Source organism: Camelus ferus, chromosome 16 (assembly GCF_009834535.1).
Source record: "Camelus ferus isolate YT-003-E chromosome 16, BCGSAC_Cfer_1.0, whole genome shotgun sequence".
Lineage (NCBI taxonomy): Eukaryota > Metazoa > Chordata > Mammalia > Artiodactyla > Camelidae > Camelus > Camelus ferus.
In genome coordinates this window covers 38,101,219-38,124,583 of record NC_045711.1, presented here as the reverse complement: position 1 = coordinate 38,124,583, position 23,365 = coordinate 38,101,219, and the positions used below count along the sequence as shown (strand labels likewise).

The 23,365-nt window shown below is 37.5% G+C and overlaps 1 protein-coding gene and 1 long non-coding RNA gene across 4 annotated transcripts in view; one reads left to right on the top strand and one right to left on the bottom strand.

The window, feature by feature from the left end:
* The window catches only part of METTL16 (methyltransferase like 16), a 61,807-nt gene that overhangs the window by 11,752 nt on the left and 26,690 nt on the right, over positions 1 to 23,365 (bottom strand). For all 3 annotated transcript variants that reach the window (XM_006185003.3, XM_032457451.1, XM_032457452.1), the window contains 4 exons: positions 22,562 to 22,677; positions 20,368 to 20,510; positions 6,963 to 7,032; positions 5,706 to 5,795 (listed from right to left, as the gene is read on the bottom strand). In XM_006185003.3, coding sequence (XP_006185065.1) covers positions 5,706 to 5,795; positions 6,963 to 7,032; positions 20,368 to 20,510; positions 22,562 to 22,677 — 419 coding nt within the window. The remainder of the gene's footprint in view (positions 1 to 5,705; positions 5,796 to 6,962; positions 7,033 to 20,367; positions 20,511 to 22,561; positions 22,678 to 23,365) is intronic.
* On the top strand, positions 4,671 to 7,971 carry LOC116656786. Its single transcript, XR_004311742.1, has 3 exons — positions 4,671 to 4,754; positions 6,562 to 6,563; positions 7,959 to 7,971. It is a non-coding gene; the product is annotated as an uncharacterized LOC116656786 (long non-coding RNA).

The window sequence follows — 23,365 nt, the reverse complement described above, 5'->3', positions numbered from 1 at the left end:
GTTTAATCACAGCTGAAATTACAATGTGAAAGAAGTTTAGTGGGGAGTTGTAAATCCCACAGGGGATACAGGTTTTATACCTTTTGAATTGCAAGGATTCAATGAAAAATGATCTACAGGGGGAGGAGCTTCAAGTGTTACTAGAATGAAATCATAAATTGGACAAAAAACGTTCTTACATTTTTCAAATGTGCTTTACCTAGTAGAGCTATCTCTAAATTTCTTAAATCCTCACTTTCACTTTAATTTCTAGATCTCAGTGGTACAATCAGTCAGAAGACTTTCAAATTAGATGTAACCAGACCCAAATCTGTGTAGCATCTGCTATGCTGCCAAGGCTCTGCTGTTACCTACAGTGATGGCAGCAACTCCCAGTGAAGCCACAGGCTGCATAAAAGCATCAAGAGCTCCCTGGTATCTGCAGGAAGAGAAGGGAGTCAATCACTAAGGTCTGCTGAGCATGAAGCCACGGCCTCCTTGTTTTGACAAAGCAGCTTCTAGAATGGTCTTGAGGGGAAAGGAGTGCTCTTGGCCACCACATTGGGCTCTGCCAGTGTGCCCTGCTCTGCCACGCTCTGAATGACTACTGTCCGAGGTCCTCCAGGAACAAGCAGAATGTCTGTGTGAGCTGTGATTCAGCACAGGCTATCATTATTTGGAGAAACAGAGCCAAAGGGCCAACATGACACCTGGCTGGACCACACACAGGAGCTGTGCTGGGAAGGACAGCCAGACCATCTCACCTTATTCAAATGTGTATCAGCCCTGCTGCCATGAAGTAAACTAAATATTTTGCTGTCTAAGAGTGTGGCTTCCTTATTAACAGCCAGCAGGCATTTCTACTGTTATCGCATCTGACAGGTTAATGTTTAAAATGTCTTGAAATCATCCCTAAATCCATGTAAAAACAGTAAAAAGTAACAAAGCAAGGAGAAGAAAATTTATGTAGAACACTACCTATCTAAAAGGGGTGGCTATAACTACATGTGTATCTCCCTATATTGAAACAAACAAAAAACAACGGAAGGATAAATATAAAACTGTTTAAATAGTGACCCAAGGCGAAGTGAGGGACTGGGGGGAAAGAAACAAGAGAAAGAAGCTAGACTTCTGACTATATCCTTTTTGAAATTTGATTTTGAAACCATGTAAATATCTTTTACAATTAGAAAACAAAATTAAATAGTACAAAAAGGCAATCCCTGAAAATATAAAGCAAAATGAAACAAATGAACCTGACTGTGTACAGACTTCATAGCATAAACCCACAAAGAGGGAACATTCCAAATGACTTTAAAATCTGTAATAAGATAGTCCTCAAGGACAAAAGAATGAAAAAGAGAGGAAAAAAAAAAAAACTATTTTCACAATCGTTTTGTTGATGGTGATGTTAATTTTGGGACTGCTGTGGTGTATTGTGGGCCAAAAGAGTAATGTTAGTATTATAGAGGATTTTGATTTTTGGCATGGAATTTTTGAATGGGAGATACAGACACTTGATGAAGTTAAGGAGAAACTGAACAGAAAGCATCAGCATGAACTGGGATATATTTTATCTTCAAAAAGAAAGTAATAATTCCTAGCTCTACCCACTGAAAAAGCCTAGAAACAATGGCCAACTCAGTGCCCAGATAAATACCTCTAAATACCATTTCCCACTAAAATAAGCCAGACGTTCTTGGAGAAATAGTTGATGTCAGGTCTGGGATAGGAAAAAAATACGTGAACTGGGAACAATCTATCAGACTACAGAGCAAGGAAGCTACCCAAGACTCTGTAATGTGATTAAGACAACTCAGGGGCCAAAGACAGGTCATAAACTGTGGAACTTCTAATATGGGAGAAACAGTACAGTCAGGAAAACAAGGAGTAATTAGTATGGAAGGGAAAGTCAAAGGCAGATTTGAGAGGCCCAAGAAGCCACTGAGGAGCTGTACTCTCTGCTGGCAGTAGGTAGCCACTCAGAAGTTTTTGAGCAGAATGGTGAGCTTAGGATGAATCCAAGTGACTGTTACATAAAAGGCTGCTGAGACAGCCTATAAGCAGGGCAGTGAGGGGCTGCGTGAGTAGGTTAATCCACGGCCAGGCTGGAGCAAAAGGCAGTCCTTTGGCAGTACAGTGACCAAGAGCTTGGGTTGTGAAATTAGACTTATCTGGGCTCCAACTTCTTAGTCTCCAATTTCCTCATCTAGAAAATGGGGATAATACCACCTATCTGACTGTTGTTAGGTTTAAATAAAATGACATGAATGTGTGTAAAGCATTCAAATCACAACAAAGACTGTATCTTGTGCTTCAAATATATTATACCTATTATCATCCTGCCAGCAACGTTGCTCCTTAGTACAAGTCCTGCATGGTTCCTTTTAACATTCAACAAAAATTGAGCACCAACTACGAGTCAGACGACAATGCTGCCTCCATGAAGTCCTCTCAGAGCAGCCTCGCCTGAATCATTTCCTTTATAGAACTCCCTAACTCCCACCATTCTGGTCCTTACCATTCACTTCGGTACTTACTCATATAAATTTTGTATCAATACTTCACACGTTTTCCTCACCCATAAAACTAATCATCGTGAGGGATGGAAAACAGGATCTTATTTCTTTGATATTATCACACTGAACGTTACACTTCATAAGAAAAGTAACTAAGAGGAGGGTCTTTAGCTTTGGTTCTGCTCAAGAGCTCAGCTCCCTAATCATCACATCTGTCTTACAGCATACTCTACAGTCTGGTGTAGTACTGGTTTTCTCACCAGATCTTAATGGCAGAATCCTTTCAACAAATAAAATCAATACATAATATTGATAAAAGCAGATCAGCCCTGGTTAAAATGAGAGCAGGCCCTGAAGTACCAGCCGGACATCTGCCCCCACTGTCATCCCCTGGGCACCTACACAGACTCGCTCATCCCTCTAGAACCAGCGGGAGAACCTATGGAACAGCAAGTAGAGCACTGTCAAAAGAAGCCCTGCCACACACTAACCAGGCTACCTAAGAAACAAGCCCTCTTCCCTCCACTTGTTCTCCAAAAAGCCGTCTAGCTATTACTCCCTAGACAGGAAAAACCTAGGCTTAAAGGAAATGTCTTGAACATGGGGCGGAGGGAGGGGAGGTGTGGGGGCTGTCATTTTTTTAAAACCAGAGTTCCTGGGCAATGCTCAGACCAAGAGTGCACAATTTACTGGAGCCACATTATTTTTCCTTTTTCTTTTAACAAGTGTCAAACTTCTGAAAGCAAAGCAAAACTAAAATAATGCCTTGAGCAATTAGAGGAGAAGCTAAGACAAAGAGGCATTCTAAGTGGTTTGTTAACATTCGGTAAAGAACAGTCCTTACAATATGCTTCCTCATATTTGTCATCAGTCAGAAATGACTCTACAAAATTATATCAACACCAGGACTCATCTTTTTGTTGTTAAAATAAATCCAGACAAGAGCAATGGGCTTTAGTGTGGGCACTTGAATCAGCAGTGAATTAGAATTTTTCAACATTGAACACCAACAGAAACGAGTCAGTAGGTCTGAGATAAGTGAAACAGAAGTTGCCATAGTAACCTGTACATTTACCCTAAAAAGGAGGGAGTGGGGGTAGGGTGGGGAAGTAGGTCAATATTTCTGCTTAACTAGCTCTAGTCCTTGGCTTCCTCTCCTCATCTAAAGCAGCAAACTCCTCCCTTGCCACTGCCAACTGGGGTAAGAGGAGGAAAATGAGGTGACCATTCCAAAAAGCAAGGGTTGGAGAGAGGTCCAGACAGAAGGAAAGAGAATCAAGAGGAGAGCCCACTAAAACCTCCTGAGTGCCCTGGGACCACCCCTGGGAAAGCAGTTGCTGATCCAGGGCACCAGTGCTAAGAAACTGTTGCTGGGTTACCACAAATCAGAAATTGCCATTTTCCCTGTACCAGTTTAAGCGCACCTAATGGAACACTTGGGAATGCATTATTAACAGCTTTGGGTTGGGGCGGGGGGGAGGGGTGAGTACTCTGGTGTGGGAGAAACCTAAGGACCTTAGCAAGAGGCATTCTTTGATGGCTGAAACTATGAACAGGGTTCAAGGATGGCCTAAAAGACAGGGTGGGAGGGAGGAAGGCTTAGAAGATTCCTTTTCAAAATAAGTTGATTTTTCTAACACTGAAACATAGTGCTCTTTAATATTTTGATCTGAAATAGCTACTGATTCAAAAGGGTGAGGCTGACTCTGGTCCCTGAGATGGCACCGAGAACGCCGGGGCTCATTGTCAGCTCTTCCACCTGCAATGCCAACAAGTGTGGGAAGCAGGTTGAACACAAAGCATTTGGAAACAGGTGCAGTTCCATTTTCCTGCAGCTGTTAATGTCTACACAGGGTTAAGCTAGGGCGTTACTAATGATTTTAACCGTTTGGTGGGAAAGTCCTGATATTCTGGAAGATGACAAAAAAGGAGAATCCCTCAGGGAGGTCAAAAAAGCAGATTCATCTTTTTAACCAGTGGATATTTCAAACACTAATCTCAGATACCCTACTGCATGGCACAGAACTGAGTCTAGGATCCCATCACACAGGCCATTCAAACTTGACTAGGGAACTTATTTCAATCTAGCAGCACACCTACTTGCAGAGCACAGGAGGGAAAGGCTCAATTTCAAATTTGAGCTCGTGTGTTCAGAAACACCTGCAAATCGTCCGCTTTTACTTCTGCACACGTCTCTACTTCTCTGTCCTATGAGAGAAGGGAAGGAGGCTCGTACACACAGCAACATTTAAGAGAGTCTTTAGAGACCAAAAGTGGCCAAGACCTGGGGAAAGGAGCACCTAGAACAAGCCTATGGTGTGGACATGGGATTAGAGACCGCAAGGACCAGGACCAGGCCTCCATAAATACCATGGGAAGAAAGAGCCCACCCTGAGCAATGCGTGTGGCAACGTAAGCTGGGCAGCTCCAGGCAACAAGTCGATCATTTCTTCAAGGGAAACGTGAGAACCAACAGATGCCATTCTACTACCGCCCCTTAGCACAGCCCAGGAAAATTATTCAGTCTAACCAGCTCAGAAACATTTTTCCTTTACGTGCAGCAGCACGGAGGAGAAAGAGAAGTTTGTGGAATAAATCATTTTTTAAACGTTCTGTTACAGAAGAATGTTCAGGCTCAGGCATATGCAAAGTAGACAAAACATGACAATGAACTATCACTCAGCTTCAAAACCAGTCAATGTTCCACTGTTATTCTCAAAGCTGAGAAAGAACTTTTAACTGGAATGATCCCTAAGTTCTACACTTCAAAACCCCACAACCCCAAATGGCAATTTCTGTATCCACCAGGAACCCCAGGAGACAGCTACTCTAGGAAAACAGCAGTGGTAAAGAAAAGAAAGACTTCAATTTCAATTCTTGAGATATGTCCAACAGAATGATCATACCTGCAAGGTGTTTCTACAGGTTATAGTGCCTGAACTTTCAATTTCTAAAAGATGCATTGCCAATTTATTTATGTTCGCTGAGCGAGAATCACTGAGTAGCACAAACCCACAGAGAAAGCTCCATGGCTACCGGGGTCAGCCTTCCAGGACTCTGTCTGGTTTACCACCACTTTCCATTCTGACATAAGCATTTGGGGCAAACTTCAGGGAAAAAAGACAGCATAGATTTAGTTCACTTATGATTTTCTAAAACCCACCATGTGCTGGAATTCAGAGAAGCTGAAGGGAGGTCTCTACTTACTGGTACTGTTACATCATCATAAAAACTCCAAGCTAAAGCCCATCTCATTGTCCGACCTTGACAGAATTCAGTGTAGGCAACTTTAGGAACCTGAAACCGAAAACACAGTTATCTCATCATTCTATTAATTTTACTAATATGTTTCTGGCTGCTGTCTTATGTTAAATTATATATTGGTCTTTCTTTTTATCAGTTAACAAACACTACAGTCCAAGAACAGTTATACATAGCTGCCTAACTAATCAATGAATAAATTATCTCTCAACAAATTATAGGTTTTTTCTTCCCATAAAACATTAGAGAGAATTTATAGTTCTGGCTTGAAGGTCCAATATTTGAAACACCCAAAACAGCCCTCAGAGAATCATTGGTAAAATGATACAAATGTTTTTTGTTTTCTTTTAGGAAACAGAGCCACCGAAGTCTACCTAGGCACAGCTATGTAGTCTCCCTTTTGTCTACCAGATTTTAGGAAAGAAAACAGAACTACCTTGTAGCTGTTACAATTTTAACAAAGAAAAGTTGTTGTGGGGAAAAATACGATAAATAGAATGTCAGAAACTTGGTTCTACCACTGACCCCACATCTGAGCCCCTTCTCTGAAAAGTCATCCTGCTCCTGCTTACTCATGCCAAAACACCATGAAGTGGGAGGGGAGACGGGGAAGTATCTATTTGTCACCTGCTTTTCAAAACAAAAGCAAGGAGCTGAAATGGTGTGGATCACACCACAGTAGGAAGCACATCGGACTGAGGACTGTTCTGGTTCTAGCTGTTCTTTGACATTGATAACTAGACTGAGACCTGGAAGACCAGCCCCTTAACTTATGTAGCCTTCAGTTTCTGCACTTACAAAGGAGTCAAGACGTGGGGTCAGTAATAGGTAGACACCAGGTTTTTTGGTTTCTGGCTTCTCTCTGACATTCTACTCATCCTGTTTTCCCCATCTTTTCTTAGTGGTCAAAGAAGGTCTTATTTTAATAATTTATAAAAAGTCCTCTTTAGCCCCCAAATTACAAAATTAAAAAATAAATAAGCAAAGATAAAACAAACAAAAAACACATTTAGAGTTTTAAGGTATAAAGGTAAATTCTATACTCCAAGTACCATCAAAAGTGGATATATCACGGGGGGAGCGTATAGCTCAGTGGTAGAGTGTGTATTTAGCATGCAGGAGGTCCTGGGTTCAATCCCCAGTACCTCCATTAAAAAAACAAACAAATGCAGATACACCAGAACAGTAATGACAAAGCCTTACCCCTTGTATGCGAAGTTCTTCCTTCAGAGGAGCCAGGCTGCATTTCTTTCCCAGCATACAGCTATACCATCTAGAGAAAAAAAATCAGACAAGTCAAACACTTTTATGTGGTTACATTTTTAAACTAAGCATTGTAAACAAAATGAGAACAGTAGCAAACAAATATGGAGTTAAGTTACAATTGACAATAACAAGAATTGTATATAATGTATTTAGACAAAGAACAAATCTAGGGAAGGGAAGCAAGCCCAAAGTAACTTAAATAAAAAGCTACTTAGCCTCTCCAATGATTTTAGGGCTATTTCTATTTGGAAAGAGACTGAAAGAGAGAGAGGTCTCACCTGTGCTGCTCAGAATATAGGTCATTTATCTCTGGGACAGAAATTAGTTAATAAATAACAATAAAAAATACATAAACACCCCCTACACCATATTAAGAGAAATTGTGAAATCTAGCATGACTTATATTTTCAGATGCCTTGACCTACAAAAATGTAAGAATATATATTGCATTAATACGTAAACAAACAAACAAAAGAATATATATTGCATTAAAGTTTCAACAGAACATGAAATCAATTTCTTCCATGGCAAATACAAATCCAGAAGGGGGAGTATGAAGATGGAGTGAACTCGTTAAAAGGTAAAAGGATAGAATTTATTTCTTCTGATTATTCTACAAAGTTTGCAAAGTATAAAATTGACACAGGACTTCTGCTTTAGCCTATGAAGGATTAACTAGCATGGGAATTGCCTTTCAACCATAAGCAACTAGGAAACTTGACAAAATATATGAAACAATTTTTCAGACACTGGATAACTGCAGTGAAGACCTATGATCTCAGAAAAACAAGGTGAGCCCTACAACTGCCAGAGCTTACTGCCTGAAGGAAATTTCCAAGCTGCAATGCAGGGAACGGAAACTCAAACAGAGCCCAATAATCTTGCTGAATTAATGAGATAGAGATTGGAGTTCAGAGAGGCTGAGGCAGTAAGGATCAGAAGAGCAAAATACAAGAAGGAAGGAGCTGCACAGGGAGAGAATTCTGGGCATCTGCAGAGGAGTTCCCTGGAGTATTTTGCAGAATTATGATCTGCATGTGTGGGGCGGAACTCCATAAGGCTAGGGAAAGAACTCACAGAAAGCAATAAATGAAACAATTCCTGGATTCCAGACAGCTGGGACATTGGGAATGAAGCAAGGATGTCTACTTTAAACATTTCTACTCAAAGCTGCACCGTAGATTCTACTCAGTATAATAAGGTGAGAGGAAAAAATATATACAAACTGAAAAGAAAGAAGTAAAATTATCTTTATTCACAGAAGACATGTTCATTTATGTAGAAATCTCTATGAAATCTAGGAGAAATGCATTCAGCAAGATCACAGATAAAGCTTAATATAAAATCAATTGTTCTTCCTTATATACACAATTAGAAATTAAAATTTTAAAACACAATTTACAATAGCATCAAAATACATGAAACACCCAGGAATAAAGTTAACATAATATGTGTAAGAAAACTATGAAACATTATTAAAAGAATTTCAGGATCTAAGTAAGAGATATATCATGTTGGAATGGAAGAGTCAACACAGTTAAGGTATCAATTCTCTTCAATTTGATCTATAAATTCAACACAATCCCAACCAAAGTCCCAGTAGGCTTTTTCATAGAAATTGATAAACCAATTCTAAAATTTATATGGAAATGCAAAAGATCTCAAACAGCCAAAACGATCCTGAAAAAAACCCAACAAAATTGGAGGACTTACACTACCTGAATTCAAGAATTTAATTATAAAGCTTTGATAATCAAGATAATATGGTAATGGCATAAATATAGACCTACAGATCAAAAGAATGGAATATAGGCCAGAAACAGACTCAGATGATTTTAAACAAAAGACACTGTTATAAAAATGAAAAGGCCAAAAGAAAAAAAAAAAAAAAAAAGAGAGAGAGAGAGAAAAGGAAAGAAAAGAGAAACCACAGTCTGGGAGGAAATACTTGCAAAACATGTCTCATAAAGGACTCATATTTAGCATACATAAGGAACTCCTACAACTCTGTCCTAACAATAAGAGCTGAACAAACTGAAAAGTCAACAACTCTTCCTATATCCATGACAGAAGCAACTCACTCATAGGGCCTCTAAAACTGGAGACAGACAGGTGAATACAAAGAATCACAACTTACCAAAGCAGAAACCCACCAGCAAAAACCTCCATGGGAACAACCAAAGCTGAGGTAGAGAAATCTGAACTACAACTGACAAATTATTGGAGATTCAGCATTGACAAGTCTGAGAAATAAAAACTCCAGGGGCACCCAGTCATTAGGGACCCCACGCTTTTGTGAATATTATCTACAGGAGCTTGGCCAGATTCTCACAATGAGTACAGGAGAAAAAGTCCCTCATGCTATCAGCAGCGGGAGGGGAAAGGAATCATTTTGGATTAGGGCAGAGCATCCTGTTCTTAGCAAGGTCTGCACTCAGGAGAAACCAGTTAACCAGAGCCTCACTTGTTGGGGTTTTATGAGAGCCTGACTGACCCAGAGGAGGGGCACGATCCAACTCCAGCCTACCCTAGCCATCCTTTTCCACCAAAGCAGGGGAAAAAACTGAGAGGCATGTGTGAAGTTCACAATCCAGAGGTACAGGCTCATTAAGAGACTGAGACCTACTCATAGGACCACAGAATGCTTCCCCTCCCCCACATCTTACCACCACATTACTAAAGACCTATCGGAGCAGTTCCTCTAACCCAGTACATTATGTCCTCCTATTTTAATTACAAAACATGCTAAAAGGCAAAAAACAGAGTTTGAAGGGATAAAGCAAGTATCAAAACCAGACATGGCAAGGATGTTGGAGTCATCAAAAATACTGTAACAGAAAGGAAGGATGCTTCTGATAGGCTCTTAAGGAGACTAAAGACAGCTGAGGAAAGAATCTCTGAACTTGAGGATATCTCAATAGAAACTGCCAAAAGTGAAAGGCAAAGAGAAAAAATCCTGGGAGGAAAAAACCAAAATACCAGAATACAATATCCAGGAACTGTGGGACAACTACAAAAGGTGTAAAATATGTGTAACGGGAATTCTAGAAGGAAAAGAAAGGAACAGCAGAAAGAGAAAAGAACAAAAGAAATACCTGAAGCAATGATGACTGAGAATTTCCATCAAATTAATGTCAGATATCAAACCACAGATCCAGGAAACTAAGAGAACACTGAGCAGAAAAAAATGCTCAGAAAACTATACCTAGACATATGATTTTCAAACCAGAGAAAATCAAAGACAAAGAAAAAATCCCGAAAGAAGCCAGAAAAAGATACACCCTACCTATAGATAAGAATTATATTCAATTTGTCTTAAGAAATCATGCAAGTAAGAAGGGAGTGGAGTGAAATACTTATTTCAGACAGAGCTGACCTCAGACCAAGGAAAGTTATCAAGAATAAAGAGGGGCATTACACAATGCTAAAGGGGACAGTCCTCCAAGAAGACATAACAATCCTTAATGTGTTTGTAACTAACAGAGCATGAAACTACATGAGGCAAAAACTGATAGAATGCAAGGAAAAGTGGATGAATCCATTATTAGAGTTGGAGACTTCAACACCCCTCTATCAGAATGGACAGATCCAGCAGGCAGAAAATCAGAAAAGACATAGCTAAACTCAACACCACCATCAATCTACTGGATATAATTGACATCCATAAACTATTTATCCAGCAACAGTAGAATACACATTCTTTTCAAGCTCACACAGAATATTCACCAAGATAGATCATATATTCTGGGCCATGAAACACACCTTAAGAAATCTGAAAGAATAAAAATCATACAGCATCTGCTCTTAGACCACAAGGGAATTAAACCAGAAATCGGTACCTGTAAGATAACTGGAAAATCCCCAAATACTTGGAGATTAAACAATATATTTCTAGAGGGGAGGGTATGGCTCAAGTGGTAGAGCACATGCTTAGCATGCATGAGGTCCTGGGTTCAATCCCCAGTACTTCCATCAAAAAACTAAATAAACCTAATTACCTCCTCCCTGCAAAACAAACAAACAAAAAAACCCACGATATATTTCTAAATAACACATGGGTCAAAGAAGAAATCTCAAGAGAAATTAAATAATATTTTGAGCTAAATAAAAATGAAGATGCAACTTGTTAAAATTTGTGTAATGAACAGTGCTTACGGGAAATTTATAGCATTGAACAAATATATTAGAAAAGAAAGATCTAAAATCAATCATCTAAGCTTTCACTTCAGGAAGCTTAAAAAAAAAAAGAGAGAGAGAAAGAAAATTAAATCCAAAGCAAACAGAAAAAAAAAATGCTAAAAATTAAGAGCAGAAATCAATGAAATTGAAATCAGGAAATCAACAGAAAAAATGAAGTCAAAAGTTGGTTCTCTATAAAGGTCAATAAAATCAATGTCTCTAGCCAAGCTAAGAAAAAAAGAGAAAGCACACAAATTACTAATATCAGAAATGAAATGGAGCAAAGATAGTCTTTTCAACAAATGGTACTGCAACAATAGGACAGTCACATGCAAAAAAAAAAAATCTACACACAAATCTTAAATTATTCACAAAAATTAACTCAAAACGGATCACAGACCTAAATGTAAAACATAAAACTATAAAACTCCTAAAAGATAATATAGGAGAAAATTTAGATGACCTTGGATTTGGCAATAACATTTTAGATGCTAACACCAAAGGCGGGATCCATGAAAGAAAGGGTTGATAATCTGGATTTCATTAAGCTCTGTAAAAGATACTGTCAAGAAAATGAAAAGACAAGTCACAGACTGGGAGGAAATATTTACAGAAAACATATCTGACAAAGGACCGTTATCTGAAACATACAAAAAAACTCTTATAACTCAACAATATGAAAACAAACAACCTGATTCAAAAATGGGCCAAAGACCCTAATAGGATACCCACCAAAGAAGATATACAGATGGCAAACAGGCATATGAAAAGATGTTCCATATCATATGTCATCAAGAAAATGCAAATCAAAACAATGAGATACACTACACAACTATCAGAATGGCCAACATCCAGAACACTGACACCACCAAAAAATGCTGGTGAGGATGTCGAGCAACAGAAACTTTCATTCATTGTTAGCAGAAAGGCAAAAAATGGTCTAGCCACTTTGGAAGACAGTTTGGCAGTCTTCCAAACATACTCTTACCATAAGATTCAGCAATCATGTTCTTTGGTATTTACCCACAGGAGCTGAAAACGTATGTCCACACAAAATATGCACATGGGTGTCTATAGCAGCTTTACTCATAACTGCCAGAAATTGGAAGCAACCAAGATATCCTTCAGTAGGTGAATGGATAAACTGTGGTACACTTAATGTAATATTACTCAGCACTAAAAAGAAATGAGCCATTAGGCCATAAAAAGACATGGAGGAAACTTTTATATATATTACTAAGTAAAAGAAGCCAATCCAAAAAACCTATGTAGTGCATGATGTCCAATTACATGGCAATCTGGAAAAGGCAAAATTATAGAGATGGTAAAAAGATCAGTGGTTGGGGGAAAGGGTAAAAACAGGCGGAGCACAGGGAGTTTTTAAGGCAGGAGAAATATTACATATGATATCATAAGGGTGGATACATGTAAATATACATGTGTCCAAACTCACAGAACGTATGCACCAATGCAATGGACTGTGGGTGATAATGAAGTGTCAACGTAGGCTCATCAGTTTTAACCAGTGTCCCACTCTGGTGAGGGATACTGATAATGGGGGAAACTATGCTTGTGTAGGGGCAGGAGTATATGGGAAATCTCTGTAACTTCCCTTCAATTTTGCTGTGAACCTTAAACTACTCTAAGAAATAAAGTCTATCACAAAAAAGAGATACATGAATGATCAACAAGCACATGCAAAGATGCTCCATATCACTGTCAACAGGGACATACAACTTAAAACCAGAATAAGATATCACTATACACCCGTTAGAATGGATATACCCAAAAGAATGACAATATCAAATGGTGTCAGCTGGAACACTCATACATCGCTGGTGAGAATGTAAATAGTACAGCCACTTGAAAGCAGTCTGGCAACCTGAGTCAGGAATCCTACTCTAAGTATTTACTCAAGATAGAGGGAAAGCTTAAGTCCACAAAAAGACTTGTATGCAAATGTTTAGTGGTGTCCTTCATACTAGCCAAAACCTGGAATGATCCAAATGTCCATCAACTGGTGAATGGATTGACAAATTGTGGTATATTCACATAACGGCATACTACTTAGCAATAAAAAGGGAGAGAGTACTGATACAAAGCATGGATGTGTTACATGAAAGAAGCCTGTTTTATGTTGTGTTATGAGATGGTCGGTCAAGTGCCTCAGGAGATAGGAGGCTCAGGAGAAAAAGTTTATTCTATGCCTAGGTCCTAGAGACAGGAGGCAGGACTCCCCAAGCAGGGCCCCATGGGGAAGACACTAGGGTGGTCAGGAGGCAGATGATGGGAGTGAGGGGAAGGTGGAGGCCATGGCCTCTGTTGAGGTTTACTTAGGATGGGCAGGGCAGGGGGAGCAGTGTGGGATGGGCTAGTATGGATAACCTCAGTGGGCTCTGGCTGTGGAGTGGTCCCCATAGCTGGCACCCAGCCCTGGGATGGCTGAAGGGGAGGAAGATGGCCCCCTGGGCTGAAAGGGCAGACAGAGGAGGGAGAGCTCTGGGCTTGCACATCCCAGGCCTGCTCAGGATGGGTCCTTTGCCATCTCTAAGAATTGATTAGCCCAGGTAGGGGCTCTCCCTCCCAGCCAGAGAAGTTTTCTTAAGGTGTCAAAACATAATAATAAACAGAAAAATTTAAATATTTACAATAATAGCCAGACACTAAAAACTACATTCTGTATGATTCCATTTATATGAAAGTCTAGAACAGGCAAAACTACTGTGACAGAAAAATCAATGGTCACTAGAGGCTGGGATACAATGGGAACAGACTGCAAAGGGCCACTACGGAAATTTATTATGGTGATGGATATGTTCTATACCTTGACTGTGATAGTGGTAATGTACACATTTGTTAAAATGCATCAAATTGTACACTTAAACTGGAAAATGTACTGTATGCAAGTTGTACTTCAAGAAAACTTACTTAAATATATAAATTTCTAAATATGATGTACCTTATATCTTCAAATATAAAGAATAGGTAACAACACAGTAATATTTGGATATTTCTTGCCTTATAACATACCTTACATGAGTAATACATATTCTGTATCCTGCCTTTTCACCAAGCACCATAATTACTCTTTTGTTATTTGAAATTCATCTAATTGCACATTATTTTTAAAGAGAAATTTCAGATTAAGATACTCATTCAACATTTATTTGTTTTTATGTAAAGTAGCTACTATGAAGGTGAATTTTAAAATGACTACAACTTTAAGTGAGTTTAAGAGCCTCTAAAATCACACACTAAGTTAAAACTATAAAAAAACTGCCATTTTTATAAGTTGAAAACTGTTGAAGACTGGCAATTTCATAAGGTTCAACCTAACACATTAAATAATATAAATGAAAATATTATTAATTGTAAAAGTATGACAAATACTATTATACTGCTTTAGCAGAAGTGTGCATTAACCAATATTTTGTTTTTATTGTTTGTAGGTTAAACAACAGGTGACAATCCCTATTTTTGTTTAATCAATCCCTTTTCTGCTCTGAAAACACAAATAAACCATTGTTCTACCTAAACTACTTTAAACAAACCTCAGTAAATTTACTTAAAGCATAATCTATTTCATTTGGTGGTTTTAAAAGGTTTGGAAGAAAAATAATAATCTCCCTTTAAGAAGGCAGTGTATAAATGGAAAAATCATTAACCAGGAATGAAAAGCCTTTGGTATGTTAGGAATAAGATGAAGGAAAAGAAATTAAGAACAATTAGTGTTCACACAGTAACAGTATAAAATAGGTTAATTAACACCTTTTCTTTAAAATTAGCATTCCTGAACAGATTAGATCAGAGTTATCAGAAGCCAAGAAAAGGCTCAGAACAGAGACAAAAGAAAGATGCTATATATTTCCTCAGGAGATGAAAAGAAGTAAATATTTAGATAACTAAGACTTGTAATAGTTAAATATGTCACTGGTACTTCACATAGGCTTCGCAGAGTTCATATTTCTTTTAACCCTTACTGTAGGCTGAGTACTGTATTGTGAATCTTTTAAGATTTAATCTCATCAATACACTGTTTTCTGCAAGTTATATTTCTTATAGAAAAAGAGGAAGTAATTGGGTATGTTAAAAATTGTTTTAGCTTCACTTAAAAAAAAAAAGCCTACCCATTAGATCCAAGCTACTCTCAACAGGCAACTTGTGACAACTAATCAAAATTCAAGTAGAAAAAAAAAATGAAAAGGAAGATCTAGTTCCCCAAGAGACTTTGAACCCATTATACTATTTTAATGATGAAAGTAGCACTCCACTCATTACAGCATTTAGTAATTCCTTTGAGACAGCAGGTTTCAAAAAAATTATTCTGAAATTATTTCAAACGTATACGAGTTGCACGATTAGTACAAACGGTTCTGGTATACGTTTCACTCAGATTCACCAATGAACACTTTCCCACATTTGCTTGCTCTATGTGTGTTTTCCTAAATCATCTGAGAGTTAGCTACAGATATCATAATGCCCTTTAACCCTGTATTTTGGCATGTATGTTTTAAAAACAAGGATATTCTCTTATATAACCACAGAATAATGATTAAATTGGCAAAATTTAACATTCACACAATACTATTATCTGGAATAGAGCCCACACTCAAATTTCACCAATTATCCCAATAACGTCCTTCATATCAACTTTCTCCCCTGATGCAAGATCCAATCTAGGATCATGCATTTCATTTACGTTTCAAGTCTCTTTAGTCTCTTTCAATCTGGAACAGTTCTGCAGTCTTTTTTTTTCCCCCCCACTTTCATAACCTTAATATTTTCGAAGAACTGTCCTACAAAATCTCTCAGGCTGGTTTGTCTGAAATTTCCTCATCATTAAATTCAGGTTAAACATTTTGGGCATGAAGAGCACAGAGGTGCTGTGTGTCCCTCCACGTGACTCACGTCAGGAGGTGGCCACCTGGTCAAGGTGGTATCCCCTAGTCTCACCACTGTAAAGTTACCATACTTTCTTTGTAATCATAGGTAATCTGTGGGGAGATTCTTTGAAACTATGAAAATATCCTGTGCCTCTTCAAATTTTCCACTGTTGATTCTTCTACAAATTAATTATTACTATAATGATTGCAAAATGGTGATTTTTCTAACTTTATTATCCTTTATACATTTATTAACTGGCATTCTAGCGTAACAATTATTCAGGTTATAATTTATTATTATCATTGTTCATTCTGAACTCATATTGCCACATATTTTGCTTGTCCCGTATTTTAACATTTAACACCATAAAAGGTATTATTTCCTTGTCTACCTTATAGACCAGGAAAATGAAATGGCTTACACTTTTATAAAGGTAGGTCAAATCTGTAGTAGAACTGGACAGTCTTTCAGTTGGAGTATTCACTAAAAGCTCAGTTATAAAATTTATGATTCTTGCAACTATCACTTACAGCACCCCATAACTATGCTAGCACCTAGTTTAAAAAACAAAAGGGGGACTCTACATTAGAATAAAATAACAGAGTATTCAAAGTTTCCTTTCAACCCGGTAGACTATAGTATTTAAATCTACTGGATTTCTAAAGCAGTCAAGAGTTAAAATGATTCTATTTAGTACCCATTATTATTAATTATATCAAATATATATTCATTTACTCTATGACAACCCTAGGAGGTATGAGATAGCTATTATTATTTCATTTTACCAATGAGAAAACAAAATTTAAAAGTCAAAGAATCACATTTCCAAAGGCCCAGATTGTTAAATTTATTGCCCATCATCAGGTATTTGGATTTTGCCCAGATCCAAGAAGTCTCCAGCACCTTGCAAGGAGAAAGAAATGGAAAGGAAAAAGCAAAAAGGAGTAAAAACAGTATTAAGTTGGAACTTTGTAACTCTAGTTCCTGGAAAAATCATAAAATCATTGCCATAAAGGGCATTATCTATAGACCTCATAACCAATGACAAGAGTGGAATCTAGGCCATGAGGAGCTTGATAAAGTCTGCTAATTTATTTAGAAGGTGAGAGATGAGTGAATCTCTAGAAAAGAAAATGCTATTAAGTAAGCTCAAGTCACACGCACAAAAAAGTGAAAGGTAAAAATGATAAACACTTGTAAATCTTCATCAGTGATAGAAAGGTTATCTAATACAGTATCACATATTAATTATACCTCAGGAAGGGGAAGGGAAGGGAACAGAAGAGAAGGGAAGGGAAGGGAAGGGAAGGGAAGGGAAGGGAAGGGGAGGGAAAGCTATGCACTTAGAAGTCTAACTGCAGGCTGAGCTACAGAGGCTGCGTGGGTGGCAGAAAGAGCCCTGGACCAGAATTAGGAGATTTGGGTTCCAAATTTCTAATCTGTACAACTAAGAGGTTGGGTAACTTTCTCTCCCAAGGGCCTCCCAGCTGCAAAATTCCTTAAGATACAAAACTGCAACTGCTGCTGAGCATGACTTAGGTGAGCCATGAATCCTAACGGGGAGGTGAGGCATCTTGAGTGCCATCACCAAGATCAGTCCAACAAATTTAACTTACGTCACTCTATGATGTTAAAATTTGGCTTAATTTTTGCATTTCTTCAGGAACAAGAAGAGGGATAAGAAGCAGATGGTGGGGTTTAAATACTTGTTTTTAATCCCTTATTTTTCAGAGCTTCAAAATATGCAGTTTCAACAGCATTCTAAAGTTTGAGAGTTGCGTAATGGTATAAGCATTGTGTCAACTATAAAAATATACAGGAGGACATGAACTGATAATATATACAAATGAAAATCACCATTACAATGTGAAATTATAAACAATTTGTGAGCAATATTTTTTTTTAAAAAATTGTTCTGTTCTCTTTTCAATGAAAATCACTTCATTCTTCCCTTCTTTCATTGACCCTCTTACCCTGCCTGAGTCCTGACAGAGCAGACAAGACTGCTGGACCCTTCCTTTAAATGAATCATAACCAGGTAACTTGTCCCATATATGACCCCAACCTTGAAATGGTTTACTCTCCAGAGACATGACGGGCTCTAGCAATGCACCCTTCCTAGCAAACGTTAACCATTCCTACCAAACGTTCACCCTTCATTCAATTTGGGGGCTGCCATAAAGCCAGATACAGGCAGACTTGGAACTATCAACCAACTTCTCTCCCTTAGAATGGTGTTCCTTTAAAATATGATTTCTGTAGTTCAAATGAAACTTTAGAAATAATAATAATTTACTGAAATGAACTCATCTACAAAAGAAACAGACTTAGACACAGTAAACAATCTTATAGTTACTGGGGAAAGGGGGTGGGAAGGGATAAATTTGGGAGTTTGAAAGTGCAAATGTTAACCATTATACATAAAAAGATAAAAAACGAATTTCTTCTGTATAGCACAGGGTACTATATTCAATATCTTGTAATAACCTTTAATGAAAAAGAATATGAAAACGAATACGTGTGTGTGTATATGTGTGTGTGTGTGTATGCATGACTGGACATTATGCTGCACACCAGAAACTGACACACTGTAACTGACTATGCTTCAATTTTTTTTAAAAAAGGGCTCCTGAAAACAACCTTCCCCATCTTCCTGGATGGTTCCAGTCCCCTGAAAAGCTGACAGACACAGAAATGGCCAAACGGTCCTGGGTACCCCTCGTCATGAGTTTCAGTGCTCTGTGAGCTTCTTAAAATTTATTTTACTTACTCAGTCTCTTCTTAATACTGAGTATAACTTAAACCTCTTTTTTATTCATACCCTAGTGGATCTCTGAAGAAATCAATTAAGGCCAAAATTTGATTTTAATATTGTGTAAATTTTCTGAGGGGCAGACCATCCAATAATCCAGCTACTTTCCATAAATATTTAAATAAATTCACATTTAGCAAATCAGGATGTTTACTGATTTTGGAAGTGGTCGTTTACTAAGATAAGTAGCTTTAAACACCTATATATCCAAAAGAAAAAAAAACGTCTTCCCTACTCGGCAATTCCAACTCTGGGTACACACCCAGAGAACTGAAGGCATATTTGCGCATCTGTGTTCACAGCAATGTTATTCACAATAGACAAAAGGTGGAAGTAACCCAAGTATTCATCAACAAATGAAAGAATAAACAAAGTGCAGTATATACATATAATGGAATATTAATATTATTCAGCCCTAAAAAGGAAGGAAATTTTGAAACATGCTATAACATGGATGAATACTGCAGACATGATGTTAAGTGAAAGAAACCAGTTACAAAAGGACAAATATGATTCCACTTATGTAAGGCACTTAGATAAGTCAAATTCATAGAGACAGAAAGTAGCATGGTTGTAGAAGACAGAAAGTAGAATGGAAAGTAGAAGGGGTTAGGGGAAGAGAAAGAACGGGGGGGGTTGTTGTTTAATGGGTACAGAGTTTTAGTTTCACAAGTAGAAAGAGTTCTGGAGATCAGCTGTACAACGATACAAATATACTTAATACCACTGAATTGTACACTTCAAAAATGGTTAAGATGGTAAACTTTATGTTATGTGTATTTTCCCACAATTAAAAAAAATCTCTGTGTCACAAAGCTGAATTCCTAGGATTAAAAGCCCTTTTACTACATTATCCATCATTTCAACAACACTTGGCAGGGTGAGAAGACAAGTGAGACAAATAGCTATTTTTGAGTACCTTATGCTGCTTAATGACAGGTGTGTTGTCCGAAATAATTAGCTTTTAAAAAGGAATAGCCTTAACTCTCCTCTGGAACTGGTTAGTGATCTCAGTTTCCCTTCATTAAGTTCCTGACAGCTCAATGTCCTCACATCTGTCATTGTTTGGGGGACCGATTCCAAGAAAATAAATTGCTTCAAGGACTAGGCAACAAATTTATTCTGGTTCATGGGACAGATCTGAACCCATCTGTTTTCTAATCAAAAGCCATATTTGAATCAGTTTTGTTCCATCACAGAACCACACTAATGGGAGCAATACAATCATATGGTATTTTCCTCCTTTCTACCCATGTAGTATGGTTATATGGTTACAGAAAACAAATCAATTAGAGGCATGAGATCATCCTCAGAAACAAGGTCTTTGCAGACTGTAGCATCTACTATCTTTTTGATTTTGATCTGTTTATTCTTCAGACCACTGTGATTTCGTTTCCTCTAAGTAACATGATTTCTTTCTGAATTACACAGGAGGAAAATATTCTCAGGTTGTAATAACCAACTTACCTTAATCTTTTTTTAAGTTGTAAACTGTCATGGATGATTCTTTTAACAAACTCCAATTCACCTCCTTCTGCCATGATCTCTGTGATACCTCCTGTATTTACAGAACTAGGTGGAGGTCTTCGAGGATTTCGAGAGTTTACTCCCTGAACAACAAAAACAAAAAAAAACCGGTGAAAAATTTTTACACCTTAAGACAAAGTCTTTGACTATAATATAGTTCAAAGTAAGAATGCTTGGATGTAATTTTAGTTTCCAAATATCATGCCAGACTTAGGATTTATAGATCATATAGCCACTGCAATATTACATTTTAAACAACTGCATTCATGCAAATATTCCTTCCCAGGGTTTTTACCTTCTACTTTGTGATTAAACATACTAACATTGTACCTTTATATGTAGCCAATTCGGTCACTTTTTCTTTTATGTCTTCTGTCTTGATACCATACACAAAAAATGTTCTATCCAAAAACTACATAAATATTTACCTATGCTTTCTTCTAGTACTTTATAGTTTCATTTTTTAAATATACATACTTAATCCGTTCTTACCTTACACCATATTAAAAAATAACCCAAACAGATCAAAGATTTAAATATAAAAAACTCTTAACGAGAACTTAGGAGTAAATCTCTATGACCCTGCATCAGGCAATGGTTTCTTATATATGACACCAAAAGCATAAGCAACAAAAGAAAAAATAGATAAATTGGATTTCCTGAAAATTAAAAACTTCAGGGGAGGGTATAGCTCAACTGGTAGAGTGCATGCTTGGCATGCACACGGTCCTGGGTTCAATCCCCAGCACCTCCTTTAAAAATAAATAATAAACCTAATTACCCCCCCCAAAATTAAAAACTTTTGAGCTACAAAGGACACCATCAAGAAAGTAAAAAGAGAGGGGAGGGTATAGCTGAGTGGGAGAGTGCATGGTTCACAGCATTGAGGTCCTGGGTTCAATCCCCAGCACCTCCATTTAAAAAAAAAAAAAAGAGAAAGAGAAAAGAAAGTAAAAAAACAACCCACAGAATGGGAGAAAATGTTTGCAAATAATATATCTAATAAGGGACTTGTATCTAGAATACATGAAGAATTCTTGCAATAATATTAAAAAGAAAAACCCAAATTTAAATGAGCAAAGGATATGACTAGGCATTTCTCCAAAGAAGATATATAAATGGCCAATAAACACATGAAAAGATATTCAACATCATTAGCCATTAGGGAAATGTACATTAAAATGACAATGAGAAACCAATTCATACCCCCAGGATGGCTATAATTAAGAATACAGATAATAACAAGTGTTGACAAAGGTATGGAGAAACTGGAACTCTCATACACTACTAACAGTGGAACAAAAAAGGGTACAGTCATTTTGGAAAACATTCTGGCAGCTCCCCAAACAATTAAACATAGAGTTACCCTATGAGCCCCTCCAAATTTAATCCACCTGAAATTTGTTATGAGGTATATAAATGGTACTTTTAGGGTGTCTGAGTGATTCTAAAAACAATTTATTCTTTCAAAGTTTTAAGCATACACATCCCCTTGTTTCCTTCTGATTAATATTACTCACTTCATATTAAATTTTCTCCATTTGCAGGAAAACCTAGGTTAAATCAGTATTTTACTGATTTTTAAAATAAGTTAGTTGTTTTTAGCCAATGTACCTCCTTCCATATTTGTGAGCAAATGTATTTTTCATTTGAAGTTGGAAAGATCAAATCAGATATTTGCTTACTAAAGCCAATAAGCCTAACGCAGGAGTAGACTGTAACTTAAGTTGGTCCAATCAGAAGAAATCCAAATGTTCAATTGTTTGGGGAAAAAAAGAGCTCTCTCCCTGTCCTGAAATATTACTCTGCCACAAGTAAACCAGCCTGAGAACAAAAACAACGAAGGGCCAGATCAGAGCTAAGGGGAACCTAGAAAAACAGAGCCTCAGCCTTGATATTACGATTAAACTCCTTGATCAAATTTTTCCTGAAGTCCATGGTATTGCTGGATTTCTCAGATATGTAAACCAGTAAACTTTCTTCACCGTTAAGGCAATCTGCATTAGGTTTTCAGGTGCTTGATACCAGAAGCATCCTAACTGATACAGCTTCCAAAATAAAAATTGCGCTTATCTTTGCAAACAAAGAAAACTTAGATAAATAATCAACTACTTTAAAACAGAAGATATGTTACCTTGGCTTCCAACTGATTGGCAAAAAAGGGAGGGTTGCACATGCAAAAGTCATAGATTATCTCAGATTCTTCTTTAAGAGCATCCATCAGGAGTGTTTTCTGTGGTACTTTTACCACTAGGAGAAAAAGAGTAACTACTATTAATACTGTGGTAGTTTCCAAATATGTCCACAAATTCTTTGACACTAGTCCCTTCAAGAGATAGAATTTGATTTTCCTCTTCTTGAATGTAGCTTCACTCAGTGACTTGTTTTTATCGAAGACAATATGATGGAAGTGACAGGGTATCACTTCTGAGGCTTGGTCATAAAAAACAACATGGCTTCCTCCTTGCCATGTTTCTTGAATTACTTGCTTTAGGTGAAGCCAGCTGACATGCTATAAGGATGCTCAAGTAGCCCCAAGGAGAGACCACATGACAATGAACTAAAGCCTCCTGCCAACAGCCATGTAAGTGAGCCACCTTGGAAGCAAATTTCTCTCCCCAATCTTTCAGGTAACAGTAACCTCATGAAAGACTCTGAGCCAGAACCACACAGGTAGGCCACGCCCAAATTTCTGAGCCATAGGAACTAAGAGACAATAAAAGTTTATTGTTTAAAGCTGTCAGATTTTGGAGTAATTTGTAATATAGGAATAGATAACTAAAAAACTCATTAATAATATATTAGTATCTCCCCTTACAAGAATATGTTTAACACTAGTAAGAAAAGCCTATTTCTTCCAAAAAGACACATAAAGTCTCTTTCATGCCAAAAACAAACAGTCCTTTATACATACAATAAGCACAAAAATAAAAAGTAA